This window comes from Macrotis lagotis, chromosome 5 (assembly GCF_037893015.1).
Source record: "Macrotis lagotis isolate mMagLag1 chromosome 5, bilby.v1.9.chrom.fasta, whole genome shotgun sequence".
Lineage (NCBI taxonomy): Eukaryota > Metazoa > Chordata > Mammalia > Peramelemorphia > Peramelidae > Macrotis > Macrotis lagotis.
The window spans coordinates 219,030,813-219,045,378 of NC_133662.1; the positions used below are offsets into that span (position 1 = coordinate 219,030,813).

General features: G+C 34.8%; 1 protein-coding gene across 2 annotated transcripts in view; it reads right to left on the reverse strand.

Moving 5' to 3' along the window:
* Positions 1–14,566, reverse strand: part of TRIM33 (tripartite motif containing 33) — a 150,028-nt gene that overhangs the window by 30,320 nt on the left and 105,142 nt on the right. For both annotated transcript variants that reach the window (XM_074188492.1, XM_074188491.1), the window contains exons 5-8: positions 8,000–8,116; positions 5,276–5,390; positions 1,945–2,091; positions 1,628–1,745 (exon numbers count right to left, since the gene is read on the reverse strand). In XM_074188492.1, coding sequence (XP_074044593.1) covers positions 1,628–1,745; positions 1,945–2,091; positions 5,276–5,390; positions 8,000–8,116 — 497 coding nt within the window. The remainder of the gene's footprint in view (positions 1–1,627; positions 1,746–1,944; positions 2,092–5,275; positions 5,391–7,999; positions 8,117–14,566) is intronic.

A 14,566-nucleotide genomic window follows, 5' to 3' on the forward strand; every position in this document is an offset into this window, starting at 1 on the left:
ATACCAAAGGAGGTTTTTGTTTCTTTGCTTTTAACTTTCACTTAGTTGATGGCTATTTTTTTTTTAGGTTTTTGCAAGGCAAAGGAGGTTAAGTGGCTTGCCCAAGGCAACACAGCTAGGTAATGATTAAGTGTCTGAGACCAGATTTGAACCCAGGTACTCCTGACTCCATGGCTGGTGATTTATCCACTGCGCCACCTAGTCGCCCTGTTGATAGCTATTTAAATTCGTTATTCAGAATCTTAGAAAATGGGAAAGGACCATGGAGGTGACTTATCTAATCTTCCCAACCATTCAGGACTCTCTTTACAACAGTCACCCAATTTCTGCCTAAGGATTCTCAGTAACAAGGGTTGTTCTTCTTTGTCGAAGAACCCATTCCTGTGTCAGAGAATTCGTAATAGGTAAGGAGAATCTTCCTTGAATGAGATCAGAGTCTGCTATTGGTCTTTCTTTTTGTATCCTCAGCCAGTAGTACAGGGTCTGGTACGTGTTAGGTATTTCAAAAATACTATTAACACTGCCAATAAACACACTTCCAATAGATACCAAGGTTCATATTTTATAGTCATTACATTTGATCCAAAAAAAACACTGAGGTAGGTACGAATATTTTCATTTTACAGATGAGGAGATTCAAGAGTGTTTTAGTGAAATGTTCATTGCACACAGATAGATGGAGTCACAGCAGCATCTGAACCCAGATGTCTTTCCTTGTAAGACAATTAGATAGGGCAGAGGACAGAATACTAGATCTGGAATCAGAAAGAGCTATGCTGAAATAAGCCTCAGACACTATTCCTGTGACCTCTGATGCTATCTGTCTCACTTAGCACAACCATACAATGGGGATAATCAGAATATTTTTATCCCAAGGCTGCTGGTTTAATCAAGTGCTAATATTTGTAAAGCATTTACCACTATTCTTGGAACATAATAAGTACTCAATAAATATTTATTGGCCTGGGTAAAAGTTCAGGAAGTAATATTTTTTTTTGGCTATACCATCTGACTTCTGAGAAGAAGACTTTTCATACAACTCTACAACTTGAGTACTTTCCTCTGGAAAGAAGTTTGGTGTAATTATATACTCAGTTAAACATTTAAGGGATTCTACCAGAATAAGAATTTTAATATAGTTATAAAATTGTTTTTAATAAAAGATTTCTATATATGAAATAGCTAGTACCATTTGCAGATAGTTAGAACAAGAAGGGGGGGAAATTAAAGTAAACTAAGTATGCAATAGTAGAGTCAATCTACTTTTCATGAAAAATATGATAATGATAAAATAAGAATCAGTAGTCCCATTAAAATGAATGAAAAGGATGTTACATGTTTACTATGTATTGCACACTGGGCTAAATATGTTGGGCATACAAATACAAAAGTGAGAAAGAAATTTTAAAAAGCAAATCTTTTGAAGTATTTTATATGTTCTAGACTCGATTTTAATTTTCTATGCTTTTGGTGTGGATTTGGACAAATTATAAATAAGCTGCATTTCTATCCCTTCATCTCTAAAATGAGGACCAAGTGGCTTGCAAGGTTGCTCTGAACTCTAAACTCTGAGTTTAATTCCATATTCACAATAAGACCAGAGGTCCCAAACTAATGAAATCCTTACCCAAATTGACCACATTCTTTGCCCAGAAGGTAGGATCACAATGGAAACGAATGGCTCCATTAGCAGCTGGAACAGGATCACAGCGAGCTTTCAAAATATGGCGCAACTGAAAAGTAATCTTGGAGGAGAGAGAGAATGTAGGGTCATTAGTCTGGACCCTGAGACATGACCCAGCCCCAGACGATCCAGTTACACAGTCCCAAACACAATCCAGACACAGAATGAATGCCACCTGCTGCAGCTAGCACAGTACCCAGGCTGCAGTGCCAGGGCCCACAGTGTCTGGCAGTGAAATACCCACGGCACCAGAGCCTCACCAGTCGCTTGCTGTACAGTAATGCTGTGCTGCTGCCACTTGCGATGGCCCAGTTGGTGAAGTTCATGACATGCTTCACTTGCCGTGAAAGTCCTGTGATGTCATTCTGCTGCTGTATCAATTTCATCTGCCTTTCCTTGGTAACATTCTGCAACAGAATAGGAACTTACCTAAAGAATTTTCTCTGAAAAATCAGACCTGTCCTAGAAGCCATTTATAATACCACATGATTCACTGACATGAGCAAGAGTTGAAAAACATCATCCAAGATTAAGTTTAAGTAACCTGCCAATTATCAGCAAAATGTATTGCTGAAACCGAAAATAGAACTTGAAGTGGCAATCTGGAATATTTCATGTATGGTATATTCAAAGCAAGATATAGTCTAACATTAAGATAAAGCCATCCTTCCCTTCTGCCATATTCTGCCTGCCTTCCCCATAGCATGCTGGACTCAAAATCCAGGAAGACTTGGGTGCAAATCCCACCTTAGACATTTCCTAACAACGTGTGTCTGGAAAAGTCCTACTGTCCAGTGCCTCCATCATCACAAATGAAAAATAAATATAATGAATAATAGTGGAGGCACTTATCTCACTAGTTTCTGACAGAAACATATAAGAATAGATGCAATTGTCTTGAAAATCTTGAGGCATAATGTTTTCTGATTTATGATCCTCATTAAACTTTGAACATAGAGAACTGACTAGGGCAATGTTGCAAACATAATACTTTTAATATTCCACCAAATTAACTGACAAAAATCTGTCATGCTGTGCTGGTGGAGAAGCATCTAAAATGGAGGAATATGCACTAGGTGCTAGTACATTTGGGTAACTATGGAACTAGCTTCTCAAGGTACCATTCATAGGTCAGTGTCAACTCTCGTCCAGAGACCCATCTAAGCAGAGATCTTCCAGGGATGTCCTTTACTAACAATTAATGAAAGCATAGGTGATATGCTGTCTAACTGGCTAATGACTTGATGTTTGAAGGGACACGTTAATGACAAATGACAAATTTCATATCCAATAGGATCCTAATAAGTAAAAGCAATTCCAACTTTAAAAGAAAAAGATACCACTGTGGCTGTGAAAAAGCTTTAGAACTTTTAGAAGGCTATAAGTTCAACAGGTCAATAGTAGGTAACACAGCAGGAAAAAAATTAATACTATCAGAGGCTACTTTTTCTGCCATGGTTCCCAAATCAGGGAGACAAAGAGGTCCACTCTACGATTTCCTGATCTATCCATAACTGGAACACATGTTCAGTTCTGGGCACATTTTAGAGCATCCACAGAATTGTGAAAACAGCCCTGCATCAGAGTCCCCATCATAGCTCTCCCAGGCACCAAGTACTACACTGGTACAACTCTTTGTAAATCTCTAACTTGCTAAGTCTAACTGCTCTGGACCTCAGTTCTCTTATCTGTTGCATGAGCAGCAGGTAATATTAGATAATCCTGGTTCTTTCGAATCCTAAACAGATGACCCCTTTGAAACTCAATTTTCTAAACTGAAAAAAAAAGTGTATAATTATAATAAGTCATTTATTTCAACCAGTGAATGAAGAAGATGATTATTCCATTTTATTATTTCTTACAAATGGCTAGGCAAAAGGCAAGTTTCAAGATTAAGGGAATTTCTACATTAGGTCGACAGTCCCAAATAGTAAAGTGAACTGTGTGTCAGGGAACAATGACTCTTCTGGCTTGGTTCATAGGATTTAGAACTGGAAAGGTCCTGAGAGATTACCTACTCAATCCCAGACCCAATGTAGCTAAGTGATTACCTAAGATGACACAGGTTAGTAAGTAAAAGAGCTAGAATTACCTTTGGCAAAAACCAGTGTTCTTTCTACCATATCCAGCCTGTTATTTGCTTAATTATAATTTGTGAAGAGTTTAAATGTCTTCTTGCTCTCTGTATTCCCCAAGAGGAAAAACCTAGCTGTTTGTCACAATTTAATCATGACAAACTTCTCATCAAAAGGTTTCAACTTGGCCTACCGAGAAATTTTCCTAGGGGAATTAATCTCTCATTTATTGGTAGACATTAAAGTGAAATATAGAAAACCAAATTTTCTGGAATACATAGATAAAATATATATAACTTATAACAGTCACAAGAGAAGGATATATGGTAGATTTATTAACTATTATGAATAATAAAGCAGAAAGCAATAAAAAGAACAAAAGATAGGATGAGGGACATGGGGTCTTGTCATGGTCTTGTCATTGACTACTTAGTGATGAGAAGTTGATCAAGTAATTATAGTTTCTTTATCAAGAAAAATGAAAGAGTTTAGATATTAACTAGATGAATCCTAAGAATTTTTCCAAATTATGCTATGATTGCTTTCTGAACCTGAAATCCATTACAAACATCATCTGACCAATATGTATACACACACAGGAGGGGGAAAAAAGGAGTAAAAAAAAAAGTGCTTGTGCTTCAAAGAAAACATCTCTAAGTCCTATGGAAGCTAAAAACACTAACATGATGGTAATCCATTATGCTAAATATGGGGCTTCAACAATAACTATTTCCCCCATTCTTTCATTTTTATATCATATGTTAAATATTTCTATGTTGTCATTCAAAAACAAGGATGAGGGAAATTCTATCACAGAGGACTTTGGGGCAAGTATTAATGGAATTAGAGTCAGGATTTGAATCCAAGTACTGACAATTTAAGTTTAAGAAAGTACTAGTAAATACAAAGCAAAAATATGCCATCCATTACTTGTGCATTTGGAACTACAAGTTCAATCTGTACAAAAGTTACATTTACAGAATATTAATCTGTTCTTGGGATAACAATAAATTATTGTTATGTGCATTAATATTTGGAAATATGTACTTGAAGATACCAATGGCATAAACATAATGATAAACAGATTAATTTGGAAAATTATGTTTTATGAACTGAGAAGTTAAAAGATGTCAAAAGAAATACCATAAATGACTCAAGCAAAATTATGAAACCAATACACTTCCATATGAAAGAGAATTGGTTGAAGCCCCTTACTGGCACAGAAACAAGTAATAATAAAGACTTGCCTTTTCTTTTTACCCAGGAGTAATTTATCTAACATTTTACCTAATCTCTATTCAAAATAAGCTTTTTTACTCATTTCAGTCCCAGAGCATGTCTGTCTCTCTATACTTTAAACTCAATAAATCTAAAAGAGTAGGAATTTATATTCTCCATATTACAATTACATCCTTTATCCTCACACTCCCATTACAGTTAATGAGAACTTTTAATAAAACATCTGGAATAGCTGAAGAATGAGCAAGAGAAACTGTTTTTTAGCTTTAAACCATACCTCTAGCTGTTGTAAGAGAGACTTGCCCTTCTTATTTATTTCATTGATGAGAGTGAAAATGGCCACTTTAATTTCCTGTTCTACTCGTTTGTTAGTTTCATTTACTTCTTTTATCCTGAATAAGAGAAATACATCATTAGGTTATAAATTTCTCCTATATCAGTCAATGATCCAGAAATTTACTCAATCAGGTGCTCAATTAAGTCCTGTGTTATGTGGAACTAGCTCAAATGTTTCAGCACAACTGACCAGTCAATTCGGTCTAAATGGTTTACACCAACTGTATATATAAACAACAGATGAATTGACTATGTTATCATCTGAAACAACTTCATAAATTTACATGTCCAAAGGATAGCTAATAGTGGAATGGTTTAAAAAAAAACACTTATGGAAATGGCCACTTTTCCCTAGATAGCAATCAGCTCCTGTCATTATGATTCACACTATTATCTATAACTTCATAATAGAAATTCAGGTTTGGAGCCAGGAAGATGGGTTTTAAATCCCTCTTCAAAGACTAGCTTTCATCTAACTTCGCCAATTGTGTTTCCTCATCTGTAAATTGTGTTTGAGGGTGGGGAAGGGGGAGGGGTGTTGGAGGCACTAGTATAAAGGGTTGCACCATAGTTATACCAAGAGATAACATATAAAGAGTTGTGCAAAACTAAAAGCACTATATAAATGCAAGCTACAAATATTAACATAAACAATACTACAATTTTGTTATTTAAATTTTAAAATTAAACTTCACAAATATAGGATATGCAGACCGACCTAGAAAACAAATAGATGGTCTGGCAAAAAAGACATTTTAGTAGAATTCAAGTTCAATGATGCAGCAGCAAACTGTGGAGGCAAAAAAGAACCAAGAAGAACTAAATGGCATATTAAAGGAATAATACTTAGTGTGAGGAAGATGACACTATATAACTAGAAGACAGTGTTCCATTCTGGGCAACAAATTTGAAGAATAATATTTATATTCAGGCAAGTAAGCAGTATTAAATGGCTCGAAACCATGCCATCCAAAGTTAAACAATTTTGGAATGCTCAGCTTAAAAGAAAAAACTTGAGGGGAGACATGATAAGTCTTTAAATCCTTCAAATGTTCATGAAAGATTATCATATGGAAGAGGGTTTAAACTTGTTCTGCTTGGCCTGGTATGCAGAATAAGGACCAATGAGAGAAAATTACAAGGAGGCAGCAGTTACCCTAATATCAGGACTTCCTTACAAGAGTTATCCAAAAGTGGAATGGCTTGCCTAAGGAATTTCTGAGTTTATAAGCAAAGGTTAGATGACCATTATTAATCATAAGGTCTTTGATTTCTGGTTTAAAGAAAACAATAAGGAACAATTTCCAAAGTGATGGAATTTGCAAGTCTCTATTGTTTCAACCTATATCATCACCTGTAGGCAACCAGTTCTATTTATATCCTAAAAACTTTGAAAAGTTTCAATTCTTTTCATTTCTCTTAAATTTACAAAAGTTAAATTTCAAGGATTGGCCCTTGTCTCATAGTTTTAGGATGCGATGAAAAAAGTTACTGAGAAATTCAAATTATACTTTGCTATTTCTTCTTTACTGTATTAATTTTACATCATTGTTTATGCATCTGCTTAAGAATCCTTTCAATGTCCCTTGAATTGAATTCAAGAATTCAGTTTTCCCTCTGAATTAAAGTTATAATTAATGGTAAAACCGTTATCTACTAGACTTTGAGCGACTAGGAAAATTCCAGGATATCCATTTGTTATGTTTAAAGACCTATAACATAATGTAGTATATATTTCCAAAAGGTATAATGTCCATCCTTACCTGTCATTATACAATTAAAGAAGGCCTTATTTCCCCAACAAACCCATCTAGGAGAGAGGAAGTCTGTTATCCTTGGTCCCCTAACAATGTCATCAGATTGCAGGTTAAGTTCTATAAATCAATCAAGCATTCCTTAATGATAAAGAGGTATACTAGCCTGCTTCCCTTGATGTTACCCATTATAGTACCTGCACCTTCATGATGTTGTCTACTCTGTAACCAATAGCATTATCTTCCCTTCTATCCAATTCTGTTCTTTGCTCATTTATATTTCCTAAAACCTATGAAAACTAGTAAGCCCAAGTTCATGGTTTCTAATTATTGGTTCCAATTTATTAGTTACTACTAGCCTAATAAATTCATCATGTTTGTCTCTGAATTTAAGCTTAACACCACATTCACCTTATTCATATTCTATAATTTTATAGGTGTTGATTCAATTCACTCTGGGCCTTCACTGTCTCAAACTGAAGAGTAGTAATCCTCTTAACCTATCTAAACATTAACCCTACCCCATAATATTTAATGTGACTTTTCAAACGGCCTTAAATGTGGCTAACTACATATCAACATTTTCTCTCCAGGTAGGAGGTTAGGAACAACGATGCATTTTAAGACGTTCTTAAATGGATTTCAGATTCCTGCTTTACTTTGTAATTTTCTAATTAAAAAAAACCCTCTAAATTAGGAGTATGAAGATTTTTGTTATATAATTATATAATTAAATTTTTATTTAGTAAATATCTCCTCAAACTCTGAAGGGAGATGCAGAATGTAATAAGATTCAAATACATGCTTATTAATAAGAATTTTAATTTTAAAAAATGCTAAAAATAAATAAAATTGGAGATTTCATTTTGTAATCTTATAGGAGTAAAATAAAACCTAAATGATGAACTTACCTATTCTGCACCTGAGTTGCAGCAAAATGAACATAATTTTTCTTTTCAAGAAGTTTTGCTAATAAGTTCTCAATTGCACCCTTCTGGTTTTGAAATGCTTCTTCCAAAAACTGGTACCTTTAAAATTAGGACAGATGAATTTAAAAGTGAATTTCATAATAAATTAAAACAATTAATTCCAAGATTGCATAAACTACATGCAAAAAAAAAGGGCAAAAGAAGGGATTTTATCAAATTTATTTTATAGAACAATGGTCTGAAAACCTAAATTAGGTGTCAAAACAGAAAAAACTACAGACCACAGTATCCCTAATGAATGCTTAAAATAAAAAAATTAAATAAAAATATTAGTTGAAAAGCTATAGCAATATAATACTAAGATTGTACACTATGACAAGGTTGGAGTTGTAAGAGGAATTCAAGGTTGATTAATATCAGGCAATCTATAAGCATAATTGACCATATCAATGATAAAAACAAAAATATTAGAATGATATCAACAAAAGCACAAAAGGATTTCTAATAAAACACCGATTTCTGTTCAAACAAACATGAAACAAAAACCCCTAGATTCTGGAGTTGGTGGATTAAAGGAAGTATTCAGATGAGCTCTTCCAACATTCCCCTCCAAACAACTTTAAAATAATACCTCAAATAGAATTCTGGAGTGGCAGAGTCAACAAAATGGTTAGTGAAGCATTCTTCCAGTCTAAGACATTATAGGAGGTTGAAAAGAGAGATCTGAGACACAGAGGAGGAAGGGTGGGGGTAGGAAGGGAGGGTGGAGGGAAGTTTTGCAACTTGAAAAAGCATGTACATATGGATGAAAATAATTTTTTTTTAAAAAGGGAGGGGGGGATGGAAGCCCTGAGGAGCAGTATAACTTCCAGCTCCAAGAGATCAGAGGCCTTTCTTAGATAAGGTTAAAAGTTAAGATCAGCACAGCCATGACCATACCAACTTGGAAGCACCAAAATTTTCCAACGCCAGAACTATCTTTGAAAACAGCAATGAGGAAAAAGCCTAGGGGTGGCTAGGTGGCACAGGTCCTGGAATCAGGAGTACCCGAGCTCAAATCTGGCCTCAGACATTTAATAATTACCTAGATGTGTGGCCTTGGGCAAGCCACTTAACCCCATTTGCCTTGCAAAAAAAAAAAAGCTTAAAGCTTGTGAAAATACTCCCATACCTTACCAGTCCATACCAGGAACAGAACCCAAATTTGACAAAACTCCAAATCAAGAAATAAAGGTTTAAAAAATGAGCAGGCAAATAAACAAAAAGAATCTAACCATAAAAATCTACCAGGCTGAGAGTGAAGAAACAGACATAAACTCAGAAAACAAGTCAAAATAGTCATAAGTAAAGCCTCAAAGAAAAAAATATGAATTTGACAAAAGCCCTTAAAATCAAATAAAAAGGGTGGAGGAAAATTAGGTAAAGAAATGAAAGCAAAGGAAGAAAATTATGAAAAGAAAATTAGATTGGCAAAAAGGGTGCAATAAATTGAAGAAAATAGTATCTTAAAAAACAGAAAATTGGCTGAATTGGGGAAGTAAAGGTATAAAAGCTCACTAAAGAAAATAATCCTTGGGGCAGCTAGGTGGCACAGTAACTAGAGCACCAGCCCTGGAGTCAGAAGTACCTCTGTTCAAATCCGGCCTCACTTAATAAGTACATAGCCATTGAAGGGTTAATACCCATTCTGATCCTGGGCAAGGCCATATGCTGATTCCCCCACCCAAGGTCCCCCATCACCTCTGCATGAACTTGGTTGTCTTTGCATGTGCCAGATACTCCCTCTAAGAACTAGCCATTCCTAGAGGTTGAATCTTGGGAGGGTTGGCTACCTGCCCAGAGGTTCAACATTTAATTAATTTTAGAACCTTGGCTGCTAGAATCTTGGAGTCTTCCCAGCTTATGCACGTACTCTTCACATGGTCATACACGTACTCTTCACATGTATGTCCTGGTTAAGTGCCAAAAAAGCTTATATAAGCCTATTTGCATTGTGCCACCTTTGGGACCCCTTAAAAGTCCCTAACATTGGCAACCCCTCGGAGTTTCACCCATGGAAAGGACACTGTGCCTGGGACATTTTCCCAATCACGACTCTGAAAGGCTGTGATTTAGAACTCCCCAGCCACTGTGGATTTAGATGTTGATGCTACCCCCATTGGTGATGTTTTCTCTTTCTTTCTCCTTATATCCTTATAGTTACCTTAATTATCATAGTGGGATTGTCGTTGCTATTTGTATGCTTATGCTGTGCTTTTTATAAAGTGTTCTATCCCGTGTATGTTGTTATGATTTTACTTCAGTTTTTAATAAATTCATAACCAATCATTTAAATTGCTGAGCATGTCATTTTGTGGGAGCAAATACCGAATCATTAATCAAACTGCTGTGTGGCCTTGGGCAAGCTATTTAACCCCATTGCCTTGCCAAAAAAAAAAAGAAAGAAAATAATCCTTAAAAATTGGAATGGGACAAATGAAAGATAATGACTTCATGAAATATATTTTTAAAAAAAAATCAAAAGAACTAAAAAAATAGAAGAAAATGTGAAAAATATCATTTGGGGAGAAAAACTGATCTGGAAAACAGATCAAGGAGAGATAACTTAAGATTACTATATTACCTGAAAGTATCATCAAAGAATAAGACTAAAACCAAATTTTAAGAAATTATCATAGAAAATTGCCCTGATAGCTTATAGTCTTAGATCCAGAGGATAAATCAGAAGTTGAAAGCATTCATTGGTCACCTGAAAGAGATTCTAAAACAAAACCTCTCAGGTTTACAGCCAAATTCAAAAGCTCCCATGTCAATAAGAAAACATCCAAGAAGCCAGAAAAAAACCTTTGAAATATTATGAAAGTCACAATTAGGAACACACAAGATTTAGCAGTTATCATATTAAGGATAGCTTGGAGGGCTTAGAATATGATATTTTGAGGATAAAAGAGTTGGTATTACAACCAAAGATAAGCTCCTCAATAAAACTGAATATTATGATCCTTCAGGGGAGAAAATAGACATTTAATGAAATAGAAGACTAAAAAAGCATTCCTGAAGATTGGAACTAAATTAAAAAACTGTCATCTGAACACAAGACTTTAAGAGAAGCATAAAAAAGTAAACACAAAAGAAAATTTATAAGGGATCCAAATAGGTTAAACAATTTACATTCTTATATGGTAAGATGCTAAATTTAACTCCTAAGAATGCAATTATAGGGTGCAGGAGTGAGATTATTTTGGCACAATAAAAAAATTAATAAGTTGAGAAAGAGGATATCTTGGAGAAGGGAGGAAATTATCTTACATAAAACAGGAGTGCAAAGAAGAGCTTTTTTTTTGACAAGGCAATGGGGTTAAGTGACTTGCCGAAGGCCACACAGCTAGATAATTATTAAGTGTCTGAGGCAGCATTTGAACTCAGATCCTCCTGACTACAAAACCAGTGCTCTATCCACTGCACCACCTAGCTGCCCCAAAGAAGAGTGTTTAACAGTGGAGGGGAAAGTAGCAGCAAACATCTAAATTTGTTTATAAAGGGGAAAAGATATTACATACTCAACTGAAAACAGAAATCTATCTTACCCAACAAGATGTAGGAAGGCAAGGGGATAAGAGAAAGGATGAGTGAGAAAAGGAAGGGAAGATAAAAGAAGGACTGGTCAAAAGCAAACTTTAGAGAAGAGACTAGATAAAAAAAGGAGAGAGAAGGACAAAGAGAAGAAAACAGGAAATGCAGTTAATTACAACTGTGAACATAAATAGGATTAACTCATCCATATAATGGAACCAGAAAGGAGAACGGATATAATCAGAATCCAACAATATAAGTTGTCTATAAGAAACACACATGAAGTAGAAAGACACACTAAAGAGTTAAAATAGCCTGGAAACTGATGCTTATCAAAGGGAGCAGAAACAAGAGAACAATGTGAACATGTTAACAACATTGAGAATTATCAACCTTGATGGATACAGCTCTACTCAGCAGTTCAGAGAGCTAGGACAACCCTGTAGATCTACTATAAACAACACTATCCCCATCCAGAAGAAAAACAAAACAAACCAAAAGCCCTACAAAATCTGAATGAACACTACATTCACTTTTTAAAAACTTCTCTTATGTATTTCTTTTCTCATGGTTTTCTTTCTTTTCCCTTAACCTTATTAGTTCCTTATACCAAGCATGATTATTACATAAACATTGTTAAACAAAATGTGTATGAGCAACATTCACCTGATTTTTCACCACTGAGGGGAGAGCAATGGGAAGGGAGAGTGGAGGGAAATTATGTAACTTAAAATTATGCATATGCCTGTGGGTGAATGTTGAAAAATGTTCTTAACATGTAACCAATAGGGGGCAGCTAGGTGGCGCAGTGTATAGAGCACCAGTCTTGGAGTCAGGAGTACCCGAGTTCAAATCCAGTCTCAGACACTTAATAATTACCTAGCTGTGTGGCCATTTTAACCCATTGCCTTGCAAAATCTAAAAACCACATGTAACCAATAAAATAAAATAAAGTAAGTTGAAAAACTAAATAAATAAGAATTTAAAAATCTGGAACAGAATCTACATTGTATCAGCTGAAGTAAACAAAGCCATGGGTAACAATCATGATCTCAGACAAACCAAAAGCAAAAATAGACCTAATTTAATTAAAAAAGCAGAGAAATATCTTGCTAATGGGAATCATAGACAATGAAATAAATTATAAACCTAAATACACCAAATGGAATAGCAGTCAAATTCTTAAAGGAAAAGTTAATGAATTACAGAAGAAACGGACAGTAGGGCAGCTAGGTGGCACAGTGGATAGAGCACAGTCCCTGGAGTCAGGAAAACACAGACAGTAAAAAATATGAAAGAAATCAAGGAAATAAAATGATAGACCTCTAAAAAGAATGAATGAAATAGAAAGGAGTATGCCTTTTTTCCCTCAACTATTCATGGCATCTTCACAAATATGACACTATATTAACCACATTAAAGCCCCACAACAAATGCAGAAAAGCATTATACTGTTTCCATACCAGTTTCAGACTAGTTTTTCCTACTGTCTAGCATAGGAATCAACAATAGGTATTATTTGTCTAAAACGAGTAAGCATTACCTGTAATGGAAATAAATTAAAAATTTTCCCAGTTAGAACAAGGTTAAAATAAGGATGTCATTATTACCATTATTATTCAATAGTGCACTAGAAATTTTATTTTATAAGTAAGATAAGAAAAAGAAATTTGGAGGAATAAAAGCAATGAGGAATCAAAATTATCACTCTTTGCAGATGATATGATGGTATATTTAGAGAACTCTAAAAAATTAGCCAAAATAATTGGCAACTTCAGTAAAGCTGTAGAATATAAAATAAATCCACATAAATCATCTTCTATATATTACCAACAAAACCCAACAGTAAGAGATAGAAAGAGAAATGTCATTAAAATAACACAGCTAATATAAAATACTTGGAAGTCTGCCTGTCAAGTCAAAAAATATGAACACATTCACAAAACGTTTTTTGCATGGAAATTAAGATATATTAACAACCGGAGAAACAGTAATTGCTCATGGGTAAGCTGAACCAACATAATCAAAATGATAATTATACTTAAGTTAATTTACTTCTTCAGAATCATGCCAATCCATTTACCAAAGAATTCTTTTATAGAGTTAGAAAAATAGTAACAAAATTCATCTGAATGAACAAAAGGTGAAGAATATCTATGGAAGTTATGAATTAAAAAGCCAAAAGTCAAAACTTGGAGAAAGGCAGAGATCAGCCAAACTGCAGAAGACAGGAAAAGGGGGGAATACTAAGGTCTTAATGAGTAAAGGATACTTGTGGTTGACAGAGAGTAAAACCCCCCAATTGTGTTCTGTAGGAAAGATGGAGCCTCTCCCTCCCACTGCACCACCTAGCTACCCCCAGTATCCAGTTTCTAATAGATCCTCAATCAACTGATGTTAACGTAATTAATATAGGCAGCTAAGTGGCATGGAGGATTAGAGGTGGCTAGAGCATTCAACCTAGAGTCAGAAAGTCTTCAGTTCAAATCCAGCCTCACACACTGTGTGACTATGGACAAGTCACTTAACTTGTTTATAATTTCCTCAACTGTAAAATGGGGATCATAATAGTACCTATCTCCCAGGGAAATTGTGAGAATAAAATGAGATAATACTAATGCATTATTATCGATGCTAGCCATTATTATTACTTTAATTGACAGTTCTTTATAATGGTTCCAGGGAAGAAAATATCAAATGGAGTTAGAATGATTAGAATATACTCCCAAATCAAGTTTCTAAATCATGCATTTGTAAACTCATTATTAGAGCCAGAAATGACTATCATAAATTATATCTGAATAAACAATAAACCATAATGGATATAATGAAATTCAACAGCTAATAAGATTTCTCTAAATCATCAAGCATGTAAGGATGACAGGCTTTGGAAATGCCAGACTCTTCCTATCTACAGTCATCACCAAGAACAAGGTGGTCTTTACTCTGCAAATACAGTTAACATTTTTAGATTGA